Source organism: Stegodyphus dumicola, chromosome 1, assembly GCF_044657685.1.
Source record: "Stegodyphus dumicola isolate Sdum_Otavi_A_Nest chromosome 1, ASM4465768v1".
Lineage (NCBI taxonomy): Eukaryota > Metazoa > Arthropoda > Arachnida > Araneae > Eresidae > Stegodyphus > Stegodyphus dumicola.
In genome coordinates this window covers 185,171,571-185,192,906 of record NC_140768.1, presented here as the reverse complement: position 1 = coordinate 185,192,906, position 21,336 = coordinate 185,171,571, and the positions used below count along the sequence as shown (strand labels likewise).

Genomic DNA, 21,336 nt, shown 5'->3' with positions numbered 1-21,336 from the left:
GGTACTTGGGGGGAGTACTGTGGAGTTCCGACAGATACTTCAACTTCTATTCATGATATGGCGCCACGTGTAAAATCCAGTTCTTAATTGGAGCAGCAAAGTGACGTCATTACTCACTCAGACTTCTCGTGAGACAACTGTACGCGACGGTAGCATGAACTGTGTTCCGAGCTCTGCGTTGATCTCTGCAATGTAATTTAAATTGTAATGTAGTACTTAATATATTCTTTTGTTATAGGAGATTGTCTACTCTTATTTTCTTTAATTATATCATGCATTAAGCACACGACCACCAAACTTACTCTCCATATTAAACTTCTTAAAAACGTAATAAATTTTTAATAGAATTTTTTTGTAAATGTTAATATGTGCTTATTTTAATTGCTCAATTATATATTTTATATTAAATCTGTATTTTGACATCAGAACGGAACCTATCAATTAACATATACCTGTTCATAGACAAGTTTAAAATTCGTATTTCATAGAAACATTTTCATGAATCTAACTTAGAATTATATATGTTTACTTATTAAAAAACTAATTCAAAAACATGAAATTCTTATTAAAGCATAAAAAAATTCTATTTAAATATCTTTTTTTTTTTTTTTTAATTATATAAATATCTGGAAGTGGATCTTAAAAAACCTACTTCCAACTTTTGAATATTTTTTAATTCCTACTGCATATGTGTACATGACAGGTGTCCAAGCCTGGATATTTCTACCCAGATTTGAGGTTTTTGATTGTCATCTGGGTAGAAAGGTTTTCCCCCACAAAAATATCTCATCATCTAGACATTTTTCAGTAATTGTGAAGTTGAAATTTGTTTTTATTTCTTGTAGATACAATAAATTTTAATATATTTAATAACAATTTAAAATTTTCTTAAATGTATACTGGTCATAATTTGTAATATTCCAAGTGCTATTACAGAATAGGGCAAATGTAAAAGAATTTCCAAGTTTTCACAAAGAAAATTACAGGCTTTTACCCTGTAATTTTCTTTCATGTTACTGAGTTATTATATGTGCAACCTATTGAGCAGGCAGAAGGTGGTCATTATTGCACAGTCTTTCATGAGATTATTGCATTATTTAATGTGATTACAGTGATGTAATAAATTTAAATTAATAATGACTATTTATGTTTTATATTAATGGATTAGAGCTTTATTCTCTATTTTACAGAACATTTCCAAATAAGATAACTACTAACTAGGCATATCCACAATGTCTGAAAATTATTCCTCACAGAAAAAGATGAGTAAACATTGGTATACTCAAAATTTTAGAAAGGAATGGTTAGAAGATCTGGAGTGAAAGGATTAATTGAAGAGACAGTACTGGAAAATGTGAATTTTACCATATTTTTTGTGAAATGAAATTAAAGAATGGCAATAAGTCAATGCGATTGGCATACAAAAATTCAGTGAAACACATTAAAGTGCAAATATAAGAGGAATTCAATGTTAGACATTTTCTTCGAAAAGTAAACGTATGGAAAAAGAAGAAATAGCAAAGATAGGGTTAAGAATTGTTGCACTTATTTCTGAGCATAATATTCCATTTGTGAAATGATATCATCTTAACTTGTAAAAAAAAGTATGTCATGAGAGCAATATTGCAAGGCAAATTCAGATGAAGGCGGATAAAGTGTCAAGATGACAAGCTATCATGAAAAAATATGCATATTTAACATATGTAGGAATACAAGTTTTCAATGATAATAGACATTACAAGTTGTAGCTATTATTATTAGATATTTTGATATTCAAAAACTCAATGCTGTAGATGTGTTACTTGACACTCTTTGTGTCAAAAATGTACTTCGTAATGGCATTAACAAGCTGTAATAGATCTTTTCATAAGGTCATAATTCCAATTATTAATCTTGTTGGCTTGGAAGCGATAACTGTGCCACTATAATGAGTACTAAGAATGAATTGCTAAAAAAACAGCATTAGGGGGATGCATTTATTATTCTTTTGCATTACATGCTAGTCATTCAGTTAAGGTGCTACCATCTTATCTAGGAGCATTTATAAAAGATATATCTTATTATTTTCCCCTTATTCTCAATTTTACATTCAGCAATGCTGTTCCCATATTTTGTTTCTGAAGATAAATTAGATATCCTAAATAAAGAATGGGAATAATTTCATTTACCATATATTCCGGGATATGAAGCACTCCCATGATTTCAAACTACAATTTTTAATTTTTAGGTATCTTCTCCGTATAATGCACACTCTTTTCTTTATGAAGAAATCGGAAAGAACGTATGTGATGCTTTTATCATTAAATCATTTATTCCAAGAAAGATTTACCCAGGTTTTGGAACAATGAACACTGAACTGATAAGCGATAAGAGGAACAATATTGTGTGTGGGAAATGCCTGAGGGAGGAAATAATTCTGCTAATAGGATTGTATTCATTGCAAGTGGGCACAAGAATGTTATTCCAGGGTTTCGAGAAAAGGTGGATGTAATTTGGGATAAAAATGCACTTCCAACCAGAATGAATTCACTGAATTAGGAATAGGGTCTTTTTTCTTTCTGTAGTCATTTGAAGCCATGATTTTCAAGTGAACATCTTAGTACTTCATATGAAATACTTTCGATATAGTGTTCCTTTTGTAGTAAATAAAGCTTCTGCCAGATGAAATAAATACAGTGCTGGTTTCAAATGCAAAGTCATTCAGTTTGCGATGGAAATCATGTTGCTGAAAGGGTGTTTGGTGTTGCTGAAAGCTCTATATGCAAGTGGGAAAAAAATGAAATCAAAATAATTAATAGGCCAAAGAATAAATGTGCTTTGCATAAAGGAGTAATGAAATGGCCTATCGTAGGAGAAAATGTTGCTAACTGGATCCTAGAAAATCGCCAGAATGGATTAATTATAACAAGGAATAGCATTTGTTTATTTGCCTTAAAGTGGGCAAAAAGAATATAAGGTGCAAACTTTAAAACCAACTTTGAGTTGGTATAGTCATTTTATGAAGAAATAATTTAGTTGTATGGGGGGGGAGGAAGTTTCGCAAAAGCTTTAGAGAAATTTGGACACCAAAGTGTAAAGTTTCCAGAACTATGCTACTGACTTACAAAGGGGAAAAAAAGTTATTTACAATCATATACTGGAAATATGGATGAAACTCAAATAATGCTTGATTTGCTAGGAAATAAAAGAATTGATGTGAAAGGAGCAAAAACGGTTCAAAAAACAAAATAGATCACAAAAATTGCACCTCATCATAGTGTTTTCCTGCATATCATACGGTACAAATTAAAATCCATGGTTATTTTTAAAAGAAAAGTGATGCCGAAATATAATTTCTTGAATGGTATTTTGATTCATATTCATGAGAAAGGATGGATAGATGAAAACAGTGTGAAACTGTGAATAAGAAATCTTTGGTGAAAGTGTCCTGTTCCCTTAAAGAATCCGCAAAGTCTTTTTAGTTTGAGACAAGTTCAGATACCATCTAATGGATAATATGAAGACATTCCTGAAAGAGTGTAAATACATGCATAGTTATTCCAAGCAAATTAGCTCCATTAAATCAGCCTTAAAATATATGTATCAATAAACCATTCAAAGAAAATTAAAAACGATAGTGGAATACATGTTAGAAGGGGAAAAAACATTTACAAAAGGAAGCCAAAGTTATCATGCCAGTCTAGAAATAGCATGTGAATGGATAATAAAAACATGAAATATAATTAATACTGACATATTTTAAAAGTCATTTAAAAATGTAGTATATTTAACAATCTAGATGGAACAGAAGATATTTATTTATGGATTAGAGTAACAGTGATGGTGAAGATGAAATGAAATTCGATGACATGCCTGAAGATATAATGGAACATGAATATGACAAAGTTTTCATGTTATCTAATGATGAAAATTTTAAAATTCATAAATTAAAAAAATTAAAAAAATTCAATTCTTTTAAATAAAATGCATTTAGTTTCAAGTAGAAATATAATTTTTGTATGCTCATCTTTTCCTTATTTTTAAATCTGTTATATTTATATCAGGTGTATAAAGCATACCATAAATTACCATTCTGATTTTTTGTATTAAAAGTGCACTTTATACTCCGGAATATAAGGTAAATCAAGATTTATAACTGTCTCACAAAACCATCCCTGAGTTGTTATTTATTATATAATGTAAAAATGGCCCTTTATAATTTTAAATATGAGATTTTCGTTAACTTCATGTCCCGTCCAGTTATATTACTTCACTTTTCGGCTAGTGTAGAAAGTAAAACATTTAAAAACAAAAGCCATAAAACCAGTTACACCAGGAACTATGAAAGATTGACTAATGACAGAATCGTTAATAAACAGAGCTAATCAAAATTGTTGTATACAGAGACCTAAATTAAAACTGGTAAAAGAAGCCATACAAGGAACTTGTCTTAAAAAGTTTGAATTTTGAATTTATGTAGAGAGAACTGACTGGAATAAAAATTCTGATTGCAATTGAATAAAAGATATTTATGCATGTTAAGTTTTATCTTACTTGCGTTTCTATACTATATTTTTTCCTGGGTTTATTCAAATTGCAATCAGTTTTTTTTTTTTTTTTTTTTTATTTTTTTTTATTTTATTTTATTTTATTTTATTTTAAAACTTTTTGAGTGAGAGTCCTGGTGCATGAAGTTTAGGTTTTCCCTGGTCCAAGCATTTGGTGGTGTTATGTAATTTTTTAAAGTTCCATAGGAATCTTTCTGTTACCAAACGCTGAATACTTTTCCTCTTTTATAGATAGAATTACATTGAGTATAATGTTATGTTTTTAAATGAAGTTATAATACTAAGAATTGAGAATCTTTTAAAATATTTGACTGAACCTATTTAAAATATATTGACTGGACGTTTCAGTACTTTGATACCTAAAAATAGTACAAATGTAATTATTTTTTTCTCTCATTTCAATATTATTACAGCTTTTATTATATTTTACCCTCAGAATGTATTGTGTCACCTGAAAGAACTCCTCCACCTCCTTCACCTGAAGAACCAGCCTGGCCTTTCATTGAGGAGACTCTTAACTTAGTCAAACAGACTTTTCAAGAAAGTCCTATTTCAGAATTGACAAATTTTGCTGCTGTCTTGGAAAAAACTGAAAGGACCAGAAAATGTGTTGCCAGAATGTTTTCTCATCTCCTTCGTGAGTAATATTTTTAACTATTGCTATGCAATAAATTTAAATAATGACTTTTTTGTCACTTGTTTTAGTTAAATTGATAGATTTTTTTTAAATAGCAATAAATTTTCAAGCAAATAAAAATAAAACTGATTTTTTTTCTCACTTTAGCACTTAAGGAACTCCGTTAAATTTTTAAAAATCTGATCCCCTCTATTTACTTGATATTAAGGAATTCTATAAAATTTTTGAAAATTTAGCTTTTTTCCAATTTAGTTGGTATCAAGGAACTCCCCTTAAGAATGATGATTAATTACGTAGATATTAAATTAAATACTGAAGATTAAATTTATATGCTTAAAAGTAAACTAATATACTTACTTCTGTCAAAATTTTTAGGAAGGGCATACCTATCTGTTCAGTTGCAATTTAATATCCTGTTTCATCTTTTTTTAATTCTTTATTTGCTATATGTTTTCCTTCATTATGTATGTTCATTTTGTCTGTAGCACCAAAGTTAATTTATTTCTTAGACTGACCATTCAAATACCAAGTTATTCAAAATTATGAATCAATTCCAGTTCTTTAACATCTTTACAGACTGGGCCACTGACCATTTAAAAGAGTAGGTGTCTCTAAGTTATGAATCATAGCACGACATTTTGCTGGGCTGTAGAAGCATCATTCCCCCTCAATGCTCAGTTACTTGTAAATGTTCAGAAAGATGATGCTTCAACAAAAGCCATTCTACATTCTCAGGTTAGCAAAAACAAGTTTGACTATCTCACTACAATATACTTTTGATGGTGATTCAACAGCATCTTGTTCTGTCCAAAAAACATTTGATAATAGTTGCAGCAGTTTCAAGGAGTAGAATGTCTGTGTAAAAAAACAGCCCTGAATGGCATTGATTTTTGTAACAAAAAAATGGAAGAAGTCTGGACGGTGTTTCAGTGGAGTACATGAAAGTTCCCAACCCAACCATGAGCTTATAACTCGTCAACCTACTATCTGATGTAAGCTGGCCGATCAATAAGTTGCTGAATCAATAAGTCACCATCAGCGGCCGATCAATAAGTCGCTGAACACTGGTAGTTCAGTCTGAGGTTCAAATCCCACGAACAGGCTAGCTGCCTGGGTGTTTTCGTGGTTTTCTCCATGTGTATCGAGCCAGTTTCCCTTAGATAAAAGATGATCTTTGAAACCATACTGAGTGCAGTTTGCTCAGGCAATTATCCTATAATGACAAAGGTAAGTGCATAATGATGTCCATGCTCTAGGTTAAGGTCCTAGTGAACATTTTTAAGAGAAAAAAATAAAATTTTGTTATCAACAGAGCCTTTTTTACCTGGTTAGAAATTTGATATTCTTCTCAATTATAAAATATAGCTCTATGAAAATGGTCCATTCTTTTTGAATATTTTGCATGCTGCAGAATGATTAATAGTTCTTTGTTATAATATAGCCTCGTTATAATTTCTGTTAAGAGGGTATGCTGATAATTTAAATTTCATCCTCATGTATTTTTTTAGTGTGATCTGTTTCATCCGTTCTTTTTGAAATTCATTTCTTTTGCTTAAAAAAAAAAAAAAAAAAAAAAAAAAAAACTAAAACCTGTTTTTCTATTTTATGTTTTAAAAAATAATGTATAGTAGGGGCAGACTGTGAAAACGTTTTGCAAAATGTATATTTTTAAAGTTTGATTACATATAACATCATTATATTTAAAGAATATCATGTGAAGTTATATATCATTGGAAAAATGGTTTTATATAAGCTACATTATCATTTGCTACAGTTAATTAATTATTGTTATGTGTAAAGTTATAGCTAAGTAAGTAAAATTAACCTCAACCTTCTTATGTAAAGAGAGGATATTTGGAAGACATTTGGATATTTGTGATCCAGACATAATCTTCCAGACATAAAAATAAATGGATAAAATAAAATGGATGCAAATGGATAAATAAACAATAATAAGGGAGTGCAAGAGTTTACTGAGTATGTCAAGCAAAAAGCCAACAGATTACTGATCACATAGATAATAAATGATTGTGTTTCTTCAGCATAGAGGTGTTTTATATAGTGCCAAACTGAAATTAAGAATCCTTTCACATACTTAAGTATAAAAAATATGTAGTGTGCATGCATGAAGCATATATAGTAAAGCAAGACTCTGCTTTCAGAATCTAATACTTTCTAACCTTTAGTAAAACATTTTCTAAAGGGAAAAAAATCTGGGTAGTTCGGAGGTCTGGATACTGGTAGCCCAGGCTTCAGACTTTGTATGATGTTTGCAAAATATTACTGGGAATTCTGAAAAACTAAGGAATTTACATTCTCACATTCAGTATAGAAAATGGTAAATTATTTTATAAAGTGTTCTTTGGAATGATATACTTTTTTCAGTATGATACTGAATTAAGATGAAGTATTCATGTTGTAAGTTATTAAACTTCAAAATGTATATTTTTCAAAATAGCTCGTTTAATCATACAACATTTTATATCCACATTAGTGAATTTATTAATTTTATTGAGCATTGTATAAAAATAGCCTGACTAAAATTTCAAGTGCTAAAATTGAAAAACACTGGTAGTTTATTTTGGTTTACATTTTAACTGCATTGAGTTTTGTTTAAAACATGTAGCTACCAACTCTCACAGTAGACAGTTAAATCATCTGTTTCTTATTTTTAACGTCTTGTTTACACATTACTGATGTAGCATTGTCCTTTTGCCCGTTAAAATATGGAATGAACTTGAATATACAATATGGCTATGTGAGGAGAATGCAAAAACAGGTTTTTGTCAAAAATACTGAATTTGCATAAATGCTCAAGTTGAATTGAATGAAGTGGTTATAAACCTAACTGATATGAAGGGGAGATATTTTGTTTTAAATTTGCAGTTAGTTATTAATTAGTTAATTGCATTATTTGGCATCAGTTTTATTTTTATAATTCTTAAAAAGTATTTTAATAAATAAAATCCTTTCTTGTCATTACTTTGTCAGTATAAAAAGTTGAAGACAATTCCCCCCCCCCAAAAAAAAAGAAATAAAAAGTATGGAATATTTAATTGAATATAATGTATTTTACACAAGAGTCATGTTATAAATAAAGAATTTTATAACCTGAATCATGCTTTATAAAATTAATTTAAGTCAATTTGGCATTCTCTTGAAATCTCATTGCATCTCCTGGTGTTTCAGATTTCAAGGTTCGCATATATATATATAAACTGTAACAAATATATACTTTGTTATATATGACAATATATATAATAAATGATATATACTTTATGATATACATTGTGGTAACCGAATTTATTATGTCTAAATGTTCTGTGCTGCATTTCATATACTGACGAATATGAAGTACAGTGGAACCACAGGCTGTTATTTCTCAATGGGATGAAAGTGGGAAACTATTACATATTTTAAATTAATAACATTTATTACTTTCAATATAAACACAGTTTATTAAAAAATATTTTAAAAACTCATACATTATCCTTTGCTTCATGGCTGAATTTTGCTTCAACTGCAATGTGACTTTTTTGAGACTTAATATGTTTTTACAGTCATCGTTATTTTTCAGTTTGGATACAGAAGGACACTTTTTAAAAAATCTCAGTGAAATTTGGCATAATCATTTATTCAATTTTATTCCCATCTTGTTTCTCTACATTTCTTGTAAACCAAAACTGAAAACTAATAGGAATTAAGAAATGAAAGTTGCTTTTATTAATTTATTGCAACAAAATGATATTTGTGAATTAAACTTATATCCCAGATAAAGAGTTGAGAGCCACCTGCATTTCAAAACTTACAATTCGAAGAAAAGATAACACAAATAATAAACATATACCTCTCTCTTACAATTTTTTTCTGCCAAATGATCTGTGTAGGAAATACTGTTATGAAATGTAATTTTCAGTTGATAAATAGAGTAAAATAATAATAGGGGAAATTCATTTGGAATTTTTTAAAATTCATATTAACAGTTGGCCATTTTTTATAAGGGCTTCTCAAGGCTTATTAAAGAAAAAGTATTTTCATGCATATGTGTATTGTAATTTTTATTTGATTTAACTGTTGGGATTCATATGCATTTTAAATGTCAAGTTTTGTAAAGTTCTTGTTATAACTTTTGTTAAATATGTTCTGAAATTTGAGAAAGATTTAAGAAAAATACTTTTTTATAGAATATCTTCAGCAAGTACAGTCAAAAGTCGTTAATCCAGACTCGTCGGGGCTTCGGCGATTCCGGATTATCGATTTTTCCCGATTATAGATCATCAGTTTAAATCTGGTAAGATGGCATGCAGAAATTATAAAATTAAAAATATGAAACCATAATTTATGAAATAAAGAACAATTATCATCTAAAAGGTATCAAAATTTACAAAAAAAAAAAAAAAAAAAAAAAAAGCTTAATATTTATTTGTTTATTTTATTAAACATTTCTTTCAATGTAAGTTGTTTAAGTTGCTTCGTTTTATGTGATAATACTTTCTCTTTAATTCTATAAATAGACATAATTTCTTGTTCAGTTACAAAGTTCCGCTGTTCAAGTCCTATAATTGCTGTGTCGAGAATACCGAATAATTTGTCAATCGAAATTTTTTGTTTTCAATAACCTCTGTGTCACTTTCTTCGATATTGGAAGCGAGATGAAATACTACATTTAGTAAGGAATTATAAGCCAATTAAAATAAAAACATCTGCCCTGAAGATAAGGATAGTGCTGACAGATCAACTTCCAATTCATTGCGCGCTGCGGCGTTCCCCCCCCCCCCTGCCGCAGAGCAGTGTGAAATTGATAAACAGATTTCGGAATGGTTAGAGAAACGAAGGACATGCCTTTATCCATTTTGAAGCAATTCCACTTTTTGTTTAATGGACTTCGAAACATACTTTCACTTTGTAGATCCTTTACATATTAGTAAATATATATCGGAAATTCTATTTGACATAATCGAAAGTTTAAGCTTACTTTTATAAAATTGCTCTAACAGTCTGCAAAAAATAATAAGCCGGATCAAATTTGAAGATTAAGGAACGACGCAATCTGCAACATTAACTGAATTAGATAATTTTAGCTTAGCTTTTACCGTCCGTTATACATTAAACGTGCATGCGTAAACGTATTATGCACATGCGCACATGCATATTCGCAGCCGTAAAGGTCTTATGCACATGCGTCAATGCAACGCATGCGCAGAAAGTTTGTAGCTTTGAGGTCCGGATTATGGGTGTCCGAATTAACAACTTTTGACTTTATATGATAACTTTATTATGGTATGTGTGAAAGTTAAAAATTTACTCACTAGAGGTACATTCTAGTTTCATAATTTTTCAATTAGCATTGATTGTAAATTTTCATTATTATTAGACCTTCATGCCAATGAAATAATCCGTCTTGAACAGCCAGTACCAGGAAGAGACATTTTTATATTTAAAGGAAGGAATTACGAAAACTATTAAACTTTAAATATCACTAAAGCATCACGTCTTTTACATTATTTACAAGTTTTATTATATTTTTATTTATAAGTAATTTATTTATTTTTAGCTTCAATACAAAAAATTTTAATGTTGAAGCACTGTGTTTTTGCATTTGATTTATCGATATATATTTTTGTTTTTTTGCTTTATTAAGTTTTTCCTCAAAGTTGCATCTTTTATTTGTAGATGTATTTATCATTTAATTATTTATTTATTGTTAACTTTTAAAGTTTTCTTATTGGCTCATGTAATTCTCTCGTACGTGTTTTTAAATTATAAATTTTATGACTTTTATGTTTTTTAAAGACACCTTTATTAATGTAAATATAAACATTTTACAAAGACATATCAAACATATGTCGTTTTGATATGAATACTTCGTGTGATTTCCTCGAATAACATTTTTAAAACCATATTTTCTATTTAATATTAAATGCAATACAAATTTTTTAAATGCTTATTCTAAAGCATATATTTCTTTTATTAAGCATTTAATTTTTCATATATATAGAAACTCAGTTATATTTTTTTAAAAGGATGAGAACTAATTTAACATTAGTTGTAATTAATAGTTTATTTTTGTGTGATTTACCAGGTTGTTCAATAAGTTCACGGAACGGAAATGAAGAAACCAATTTTTGTTTGTAAAAATCACTTTATTTTTCAACGTAGTTTCCCTCAACTTCAATACACTTATTCCAACAGTCTTCTAATTTATGGATCCCTTGACTGTAATGGTTTTTCGTCAGCTCTGCAAAATATCCCTCCACGGCAGCTATTACCTTCTCATTTGATGAAAATCGTTTTCTACGGAGATATTGTTTGAGGTGTGGGAAGAGTCAGAAGTCGGAGGGAGCTAAATCTGGCAAATAGGCTGGATGTTGCAACAATTCGTACTTCAATTCAGTTATTTTAGCAATGGTTTTTTGAGCTGTGTGCGCAGGTGCGTTATCTTGGTGGAAAATGATTTCCTTCTTCTGTAATCCGGGTCTTCTTTCACGAATTTTTTTCATCTAATTGATTCAAAAGGTTACAATAATAATCGGAATTAATTGTTTTGCCAGTTTGAAGGTAATCTATAAACAAAATTCCTTTCGCATCCCAAAAAACTGATGCTAACACCTTCTTGGCTGATTTTTGCACACGAACTCGCTTCGGCGCCAAAGAGCTGAGTTCACACCACTCCTTAGCCTCCTGTTTTGATTCAGAATCATGATGGTAGACCCAAGTCTCATCCATTGTGATAAATCGACGGATAAAGTCGCTTTTATTCTTCTTAAAATGCTCCAAATGTTGCAAAGTCGCATCCGAATGTGTTTTTGCTCCATCGTTAGAGAATGCGGCACCCATTTTGCACAGTTTTTTTTTTAAACTCAAATTAACACTCAAAATATTGCTCACTGTGCCCAATGAAATGCCTAAAGCCTCTGTTAAATCTCTTTCAGTCAATCGATGGTCTTCCAATACCATATCTTGTATTTTTCCGATGATTTCCGGTGTTGATGCAGTTTTTGGACTTCCCTCTCGCGGATCGTATTCAAGGCTGGTACAACCACTTTTGAATAAAATAGCTCACTTGCAAACCATTGTTTTTGAATGAGCATATTCACCTAACACATTCACCATTTCATTATGAATTTCCATTGCCTTTAAACCTTTCTTTACAAAGAATTTGATAACTGCACGTTGCTCAATTTTATCCATACCTGAAAAAAGGCACAACACGTTAGATATAAAGGGCGGTTAAACAATGAATAAATTAACAGATCGAAATGAAACTTTTGACGTGTTCCTAAGAAAGAACAAATATGAAAATGGTGTCGAAGTTTTAGGTCTAATATTGACGAATAGATGGCGCTCCATGAACTTATTGAACAACCTTGTATATATTTTCTGTGATTAATATATTTCTGTGATATGTATATTTTCTATGATAAAAAAATTGTGCCTTTACGATATACATTAGTATTACAACTCAGTATTATTTGTTTTGTTATATTTCCTTTAAAAACTTGTATAAAGCAGAAAAAATTGTAAACTGTTTGTAAAACAGTGTTGTTAACTTTATTATGCAGTGTTAAAAGTTGTAAAAAATGTGTGTCATTTTGGTTATTGTATAATTTATTATTTATAATTATGTACTCTTTCATATGGTTTTTAAAAAGTGTAATATGAAAAAATTGATAAAAATTTGAACATGTTTTTGTTTTAAATTTATTATGCTATACTTAAAAAATGTTTAGGGACTTACCAATTTGTAATAAGAAAAATTTTCCCTCTTGATTATATCAGTATTATTTGTATTTGCCATATTTTGCAAAATTTTAACTTCAGATTTTATTTGTTTTTTAAATTAAAACTTTTTTTATGACTTAAAATTAAAAAATTTGAAAACTTCATTGAAATCTAATACAAAATGTACATATTCAGTTAATTAGGTAAATAAATCATTGGTTATTCAGCAGGTAGTACTAAACCTGTTATTTAAAATTTTTTCCCCTTGACATTTGTTCCTAAAAATTCTTGTAGCTGAATGTATTTAAAATGGTGATTTGCATTTAACCGTATAGTCACACAACTATTTTTCAAAAAACTAAATAAATTTAGGGCTAATCCAATGCATCATCCTTTTTTTTATCATTAATGTTTTAATTCTTTTATCCCTTGAAATGACACTGAGAAACACATTATCAGATGTAAATAAGTGAATATATCTGACATTCATATAGATACAGTGCTTAGGACCTAAGGGTTACTATTAAACTTTTTAAAATAAAATCATCAACTTAGTGCCATTAAATGAAGGATGTATTTCAATTACATCTTTCACTATGCAAATCTTTTAAAAGTAATACACACACACATATATATATTGTTTTGATTCTGGATTTGGAGTAATTGATGATAACATTTAAATGAAGAATCAAAACACAATTTATTCATCAGTATAGGAGAGTTTCAGACACATTTACAGTCATCGAAAAACTATGATAAACACACTGAAACAATCAGCAACACAGCCTTCAGGTTACAACGGTAACGACAGCTTCGTGGCAAAGAACTAAAATACAGCTTCCGACCTGGTTGATCGCTTTTAAGCTAATGTCTGAACTCTGCTACTGAACTCAAGATATTCCTTTCTCGAAGTACAGACAGAGTATATATAGCTCTAACATACCTTTGAGAATATTTCTGAGGTAAACTGCTAAGAATGCATTCTATATTGCCAAATAAGAGATTTTGTGCCAAACCCGCCCTTCCCTGCCACTTTCTGGCAACTTTAACCCTGCTTATCTTACGGCAGCTGGGCATTTTGCAACAATATGTTTTTCTATGCTAAAATGTCATACTGTAGGAAAAGACAGTTTCCATCAGTAAAATTAATTGAAAGCTTGCATAAAAAATTCAAAAGATAAGCTGTACTATAAACTATGTTATTTACTAACTGAGAATGAATGTAAAAAATATTTTGTATTTTATTAATAGACTGGTGGAAATAATTAAAGGAGTAAATATAAAAAATAATGTAACTTGAATGATTTGGAAGCTAAAAATGTGGCACCTGCAGAGGATCTTTTAATTTGTTATGCTTAACATATCTTCAAAATGCAGCATTATGTATCTCTGCAAAAAATAAAATATAATTACATAGAGAAATGTTGGTATTGCAAATTTTTAGAGATATGCAGAAAACATTTCAAAGGTGTGTGGTCACCTGTAACCGAAATGCAAGCTTTACAATTTTCTATGCTGCTTCAGGAGTTTCTGCATTAACAATGTGGCATGATGCTTTTGGCTACTTAGGTAAGTGTCTGTCCTGCTAACATCTCATAATCCTTCAAATGCTCTCAGTGACATGTTTATCTCCCACATGTGAAAAGTTTATCTAGCTACTCATACAATCCTTAAAATTAGAACTTGGATGTATCCACTTGCACCCTTTTTCACATGTGCTGAAAGAATGGGGCAAAAATTTGCATATTTCTGTGTAGCAAATTGTCTGTGTCCCACACGACTACATGCTAATTTTGACATTGTACCAACCCACTATCTTTCACTGAACATAAAAGCATCTTTTCATAGTTATTTCCTTGATTTTACAAGCTAGTATATAATTAAAGCACTATAATAACTATCTTTTTTCTGAGAGTTCTTTTTTATATTTTAATTATTCAACTACATTCTGTACTATACTGTATTTGAGATAATATTACACCTATGTATTTAACATGACGTGATGAGTTTTTTGCTCCTTTCGATGTCTCAAGCATTCAGATATCTAATATTTTCTTTACATTAAATGAAATGCTTTAGTGAAATAGATTACATTTCTCAGTTCTCATTATAATTTAGTTTTCAAATATTTAATTCACGTTCCACTACGTGTGAGATTTTGTACTTGTATATATACTATTTGTGTTAAATAATATGCTGTTATTCCTTTCAAGCATAATACTGACAGCTGATAAGTCATTAAAATATTAATATTCAGTACGGGAAGTAAACAAACAATAAAAGAGTTATGGTAAACAGTGGTGCTGAAAATCAAGTTCATTGTAGATAATTAGAATAGGAATTATATACAGTGAATTTGATAACATATATATTGAATTATGTTTGCTCCTGAAAACTGAAGGATCTACTATGTCTGATTGCCCATGAAATCAATAATGTTTTGTTTAAAATAAGGTTGCCGTTTTGCGTAATTTTCAGTTTTTACACAGGTGTGTTTCTCTTCTAAACTGGATACTAATGTAATGTAATTCTGTCAACTGAATTCATATTATTAAAAAAGGCCTAGTTTTCCAATTCACATAATCTGACAAATAAGTGTTTATTCACAATAATAAAAATACACATTTGAATATAAATTTTTAATAACTTTATTGTGGTGTAACTATGTATAATAGCAACTTCCTACATAAATAAACACAATTTCAACAATGTACAGTCAACGTTCTGCCATCTACAACTAATAAATTCACGTTAGTGTCTATGTGGCACACTAAAACAGTATTATACATATAAAATATAAACTTGTACTATCAAAACAGAGATTCTTCTGCAGTTTTCCTGTGCCTGAGCAATATTTATGCACAATATGTATTAATGCATATTATACACATAGGAAGACACAAACATATAAAAATTTGATTGTATTTTCAGCCCATTTCAGAAACTTATATAAAGAGCTATAAGCAAATCATATAAAGCAGTTGTTAATATGAGGACCTAGAATTTTAGAATATAGTAGTAACATCAGTCCTATTACCTAATTAATACTAGTTACCAAGTTCATAAAGTATAATATTCAAAACACTATTATTTACATTATTTATTATTAATATTTCTTAACATAGTTTAAGATACTTTTCTTATGAATCAGTTTTTAAAAATAGTGCAATCTGAGATTAGCTTTTGGTATATAAATAATAATAATAATAAAAAGAGATGAATGGGGGAAAAAACCTATTATGCATACATGTGCAAAAATATCAACTTTAACTATGTTAAGAAATACATATTAATAAAAATATTTATTTTAAATGACAAAGACAAAAGAACAACATATGCCACATTCACTTAGCCTTTAAAAAAAATTTAAAAAAAAAAAAAAAAAAACTGTTAAAGATTAATACAATGAAATCTCATTATATCAACATTCTGGTCAAATCAATTTTTAAGAATATGTTTGTTTAATATCTTTTGGTATGGAGAGAAACCAATTTAACTTGACATCCCAAAACAAATAGTTGCTTAAATCAACACAAATTCATCTCTTTCTTAACAATATTTTCTTTATCTTGCATTTTCTAAGAGGACAAAATAGCTGATATTAACTTAGAAAAGGAAGCTTTAGGGTTTAAACACTATCTGACATTTTATAATGCTTTTCCTCATGAAAGGAATTTGAAGTATAGTACAGCCTCTTGAGAGTGCACATCATCCTGATTAAGAAGAAAACCACAGAAGATGAATTTTACTGGTTCACAAAGAAACTTTACTAACTGCAGATACAATTCTTGATTTCTCAGAGTTCAAGTTAGTACAGAAGTAACATAAAAACACTTATATAGTGCTGACGACAACTAATCATCACTAACACTGATTAGTTTTTTAAAAAATTAATAAAAGACTGAAGAGGAGTTTTTAAATTTTGAAAATATGCTTTATTGTAAACAAGTTTATATATTGCAGTAAGAACTTGATTAGCATATTTAAAAAATCTAAACAAAACTTGCATTAAAAGAAAGAACTGATATACAAAATTGTATTTTTATTTCTTAGAAATTTAAATTATTAAAAAATTATCTCTCTCTCAATAACTCAAGTCACTTGTCCCATCGCATATTACCTCTGAGAAATTTTACTGTATTATTTAAAAATAAATCTTTTATTAGTTGAAAACAACTATTTAATGCACTATTTTTAGTTAGCTGTCATGTTTTAAACTAAGCAGTTTTTAAATCTGCATTTTATACTTACTGTAATAATCAAAAATATATTACACTACAATGCAATGAATTGCATATCGTGGCCAAAATTGAAAAGCTACAGGGCAAGTCAGAAATATGGCAATGTATTTGAAAGAAATGTATTAGTATATATTAGAAAGAAATGCATTAGTATATATTAGAAAGAAAAGTGAGCAGCATATTAAACTTGAAATTTCATTTTAAATAAGACACATGCCTTAGCTTATATTATTAGCCATGATATCCCTCAACATAGAATAGTTAGTAATAGAGTAAAAGCCAGACTATCCAGCATTCAACTAACCAAAATATTTTAGAACTTTAGAAATTTTTTAAGCCTGAAAAATTTAATAAATGAGGGATCTGTAATTCCACTATAGATCTTGTAATATTATTAACACATATATGCCAAACAGTGTAATTTAGCACCAATAATGGATAAGCATGATACAATCATAAGATCGCTTTGGTTTAATGTTAATTCAATTAATTTTTGATTAGCCACTTTAATTTTTGTAAAGAAGGATATAAGTTCTACTTTTCATTGCATTTCGAAAAAAATAATAAATATCAGGTTTTAACGAAGGTTTCTCACCACCACAAATATCGTCTGCACAAAAAATTGGCATGTTTAATCATATTTTATCAAATAATTTTTTGGCATTTGAAAGAAAGAAACTTGCTTTAGAACACTGTGTTGTGAAATCTGTACAAAATATCATTATCATTAAGATGTCTGAAATGGACATGCTACCACCATTTACTTCCAGTTCTGTTGCAAAATGTCAGCTACAGAATGTCACCAAATCATGTGTAAGCCTTTAAGTACTAATGTTGTATCGTATGGCATCGTGAAGGTATGGTATCATTTCAAAACAAGGACTATGACATTCAAGAAGCAGAGCACTCTGGCCGGCCTATGTTGTTGATGAGGCCTGCCTGCAATAACTAGTGGACAATTATATGCAACCACTCGAGACTTTGATAAGGAGTTAGACATTAGTGCCATGTGCATTAGTCACATTATACATCGCATAAACTTAATGTAAAAGTTCAATCGCTGTGTACTGCATGAGCTGACTCAATCAGATAAGGATGTATTCGGGCCTGCACTAATCAGCTCGAATATCTATGTGAGGACAAAATTCTGGACTGGATCATCACTTGTGATGAAAAGTGAATTTACTTCAACAACACAGGCTGGAAAGAGGGTTGGTCTTAACCCATTGGCAGCATCGCAAAGCACACTTTGACTAACAAAATGATCATGCTTTGTATCTGGTGAGATTGCTATGGCATTATTCACAAAGAGTATCTGGAAAAATGTAAGACCCTCGACAGTAAGGTGTGCAGCGAGATACTAGTCCGTGTTGACACTGCTACCAAGGAAAAACATTCAACTGTGTTCTGGTGCAAGAAGTTAATGTTTTATCAAGATAATGCAAGACCACATGTGTTTGCATTTATCATCTGCACTCTGGATTTGAATGGGATCTTTCGCCACACCCACCATATAGCCCCGATGTAGCTCCTTCGGACTTCTACTTTTTTTCACACCTGCTGTTCTACAGTATGCAACTTGCTGGTACTATATATCTTCCATTCTGCACAGAATGTCAAAATGAGGTTGATCTGTCTTTGGATGACTTGTGCCCACCAAGTTTCTGGGTTGAAGGCTTTGAAAAACTACAAAACGTTGACAGAAAATCATAGATTTGGTTGGCGATTTTCCTACGTACACTTAAGGTACTGCTTTCATGTTTTCTTCCCCCTAACTCTATTAAGAGTATTTTTTGGTGGAAAACTTTCATTACAATCAACTATTTTGGGCTGCATGAAGTGGAATATTCTCAAAGTTACAGGATCCTTGCGTCAACATGATCCACACTATGCAACTAAAAATGTATAAGCAATGGTGATATAACATGAATTATGATAAGTGATTTAAGTTTTTTATATGCTATGTCTGTAGTTTATATCTCTTTATTATCTAGCTAAATAAAGAATGATCTGTTTATTTTAAACTTTTGCTGGAATGATTGGCAACATCTGTGCCAACTTTCACATTAGGTGGGATTTCATAATTGGATCATGTTTTACTTTCATGTTTAAGGCTTATGAAATACATTCATCAACTTTTATGTCTGAAATGCATTTTTCCAAAATTTTATAAATTTCAAATGTACGCCTTTTAATATTTAATTGATAACAAATAAAATGATTGCTTTTATAATGTGAATTCTATATTTTATATAATCAATAATCTCAAATTTTCTCGTACCTTAAATTTGGCATATTCTGAACTTTCCAGATAGTTGATCTTTTACTGTAGTTGCAGCATGGCTGATGGCACACTAGAATTATCATAAGATGGAAGAGATATAATCTTAATGCAGCAAGACTCTCGTTGTTGAATACGGAAAAGCAGAGAAAATGAATGCTTATAGCTGACAAACCTAAGGAAAAAAAAATCTCTTGAAAGAATCGTGGAAGCACTCAAAACTGCAAGCAGTCCGAGATAATAAAAATCAATTTAGTTCGCTTTATTTTTTCGTCTGAAAATGACTACTATTGGTGCAATCTTACTTCTCCTAGCCATTACATGATGCAATCAAATGCGAACCATATTTCTGATTCACTCTTTTAGATATTGCAAAATATAATTTATTCATATATTTAATACTTATAATTTATTTACAGTCAAAAGTCTTTAATCCGGACTCGTCGGGACTTCGTCGATTCCGGATTATCTATTTTTTCGGATTATAGATCATCAGTTTAAATCTGGTAGGATGGCATGCAGAAATTATAAAATTAAAAATATGAAACTGTAATTTATGAAATAAAGAGCAATTATGATCTAAAGGGTATCAAAATTAAAAAAAAAAAAACCTTAATAGTTATTTGTTTATTTTATTAAACATTTCTTTCAATGCGCGTATGTGTAAAGCATACATTACGCATAGACAAAAATAGAAAATTGCAACCAGAAAACTATTTGATGTTTATTTGTGATATTTATAATGACGAGGAATTTGATTTAAATCATATCAAAGACAGAGTACATCGAGATGAAATACTACATTTGGTAAGGAATTATAAGCTGAATAAAATAAGAACATCTGCCCTAAAGATAAGGATAGTGCTGACAGATATCAACTTCCAGTTCACTGTGCACAGCGACATTTACCCCCCCCCCTCCTTGAAGAGCAGCGTGAAATTGATAAACGGATTTCGGAATGGTTAAAGAAACAAAGGATATGCCTTTATCCATTTTTTGCAGCAATTCCTTTTTTTGTTTGATGGACATCGAAACATGCTTTCGCTTTGTAGAAGCTCCAGAGTTGGAAATTCTTTTTGACATAATCGAAAGTTCAAGCTTACTTTTATAAAATTGCTCTATCAGTCTGCAAAAAATAATAAGCTGGATCCAATTAGAAGATTAAAGAACAACACAATCTGCAACATTACATGAAATAGGTAATTAGATAATTTTAGCTTAGATTATACCGTCCGTTATACATTAAACACGCATACGTAAATGCATTATGTGTTTACGCATGTGCAGAAAGTTTGTAGCTTTGAGGTCCGGATTATAGATCATTCCAGATTATGGATGTCCGGATTAAAGACTTTTGACTGTATTTTTTATTTATACACATGCCATATGTTAATAGAATTGCTATAACTTCAAACTTAGATTGATGGGGAAAATCCATTTTTACTAATATCTACCTGTTATTTGGATTTATATTAAACAGAGAGAGAAAAGAGAATTTTTTTTTTAAATTAACGTTTTTACCTTGGGATCAAATGCAAAACAAGCTGCTATGTATTAATCTGGCAAGCAAAAGTATGAAAACATTTTTATAATAAGTTAAAATCTTAGTACATCTTACAGGCAAGCAATAGACTCAATTTCCAAAAAATATGGTTATCAACTGTCTAATTAAGGAAGATTCCCAAACAATAAAAATAAATTCTAAAGGTGGGGCAAGTGACAAAATGAGAGATGGCAGAAAATTAAATATTAATGTGAAGTTAATTAAAAATGTATTTAAGAAGTGTGATTTTATGATTTGCCTCGTGTGTTAAATTTTGCTGGTGCACCTCTGACCTATATTAGTGAATATAATATGAAATTTGTAGTACAGCCTTTAAACTTCATTTGTTTGAAGTTTCTGTGCTG

General features: G+C 29.8%; 2 protein-coding genes across 6 annotated transcripts in view; one reads left to right on the top strand and one right to left on the bottom strand.

Annotated features, from left to right (window-relative positions):
- The window catches only part of LOC118198144 (uncharacterized), a 98,026-nt gene extending 85,154 nt beyond the window's left edge, over nt 1–12,872 (top strand). For all 3 annotated transcript variants that reach the window (XM_035369747.2, XM_035369746.2, XM_085823686.1), the window contains 2 exons: nt 4,984–5,184; nt 10,559–12,872. In XM_035369747.2, the coding sequence (XP_035225638.1) occupies nt 4,984–5,184; nt 10,559–10,650 (293 nt within the window). In that variant the 3' untranslated portion in view covers nt 10,651–12,872. The remainder of the gene's footprint in view (nt 1–4,983; nt 5,185–10,558) is intronic.
- The window catches only part of LOC118205185 (uncharacterized), a 35,799-nt gene continuing 26,470 nt past the window's right edge, over nt 12,008–21,336 (bottom strand). For 2 of the 3 annotated variants that reach the window (XM_085823695.1, XM_085823703.1), the window contains exon 5: nt 15,539–19,603. In XM_085823695.1, coding sequence (XP_085679821.1) covers nt 19,413–19,603 — 191 coding nt within the window. In that variant the 3' untranslated portion in view covers nt 15,539–19,412. Of the gene's footprint in view, nt 12,378–15,538; nt 19,604–21,336 lie in introns of those variants that run through there. The other variant, XM_085823698.1, reaches the window with a different exon arrangement.